Source organism: Nanorana parkeri, unplaced genomic scaffold, assembly GCF_000935625.1.
Source record: "Nanorana parkeri isolate BGI_ZX_2015 unplaced genomic scaffold, ASM93562v1 scaffold3287, whole genome shotgun sequence".
Lineage (NCBI taxonomy): Eukaryota > Metazoa > Chordata > Amphibia > Anura > Dicroglossidae > Nanorana > Nanorana parkeri.
The window spans coordinates 57,989-58,204 of record NW_017309555.1 but is presented as its reverse complement, the minus strand read 5'-3'; the positions used below and the strand labels follow the sequence as shown (position 1 = coordinate 58,204).

Below are 216 nucleotides of genomic sequence, written 5' to 3'. Positions count from 1 at the left end.
AAAGATCCAACATTTGAGCGGCTGCCGTGCACACATACCGGGACGTACGCCGATGACTGCTTGGTACAGAGAGTCACCCAGGTAAGTGCTGCGGGGAGGGTACACAGCACGTCTACATGGAGGGTACACAGCACGTCTACATGGAGGGTACACAGCACGTCTATATGGGGGGTACACAGCACGTCTACATGGAGGGTACACAGCACGTCTACATGG

At 55.6% G+C, this 216-nt stretch overlaps 1 protein-coding gene across 1 annotated transcript in view; it reads left to right on the top strand.

Moving 5' to 3' along the window:
• FCF1 (FCF1 rRNA-processing protein) overlaps positions 1–216 on the top strand; it is a gene marked incomplete at its 5' end in the record, with an annotated part of 4,209 nt that overhangs the window by 1,597 nt on the left and 2,396 nt on the right. Inside the window, one exon of the mRNA XM_018574851.1 lies at positions 5–81. Within this exon, the coding sequence (XP_018430353.1) occupies positions 5–81 (77 nt within the window). The remainder of the gene's footprint in view (positions 1–4; positions 82–216) is intronic.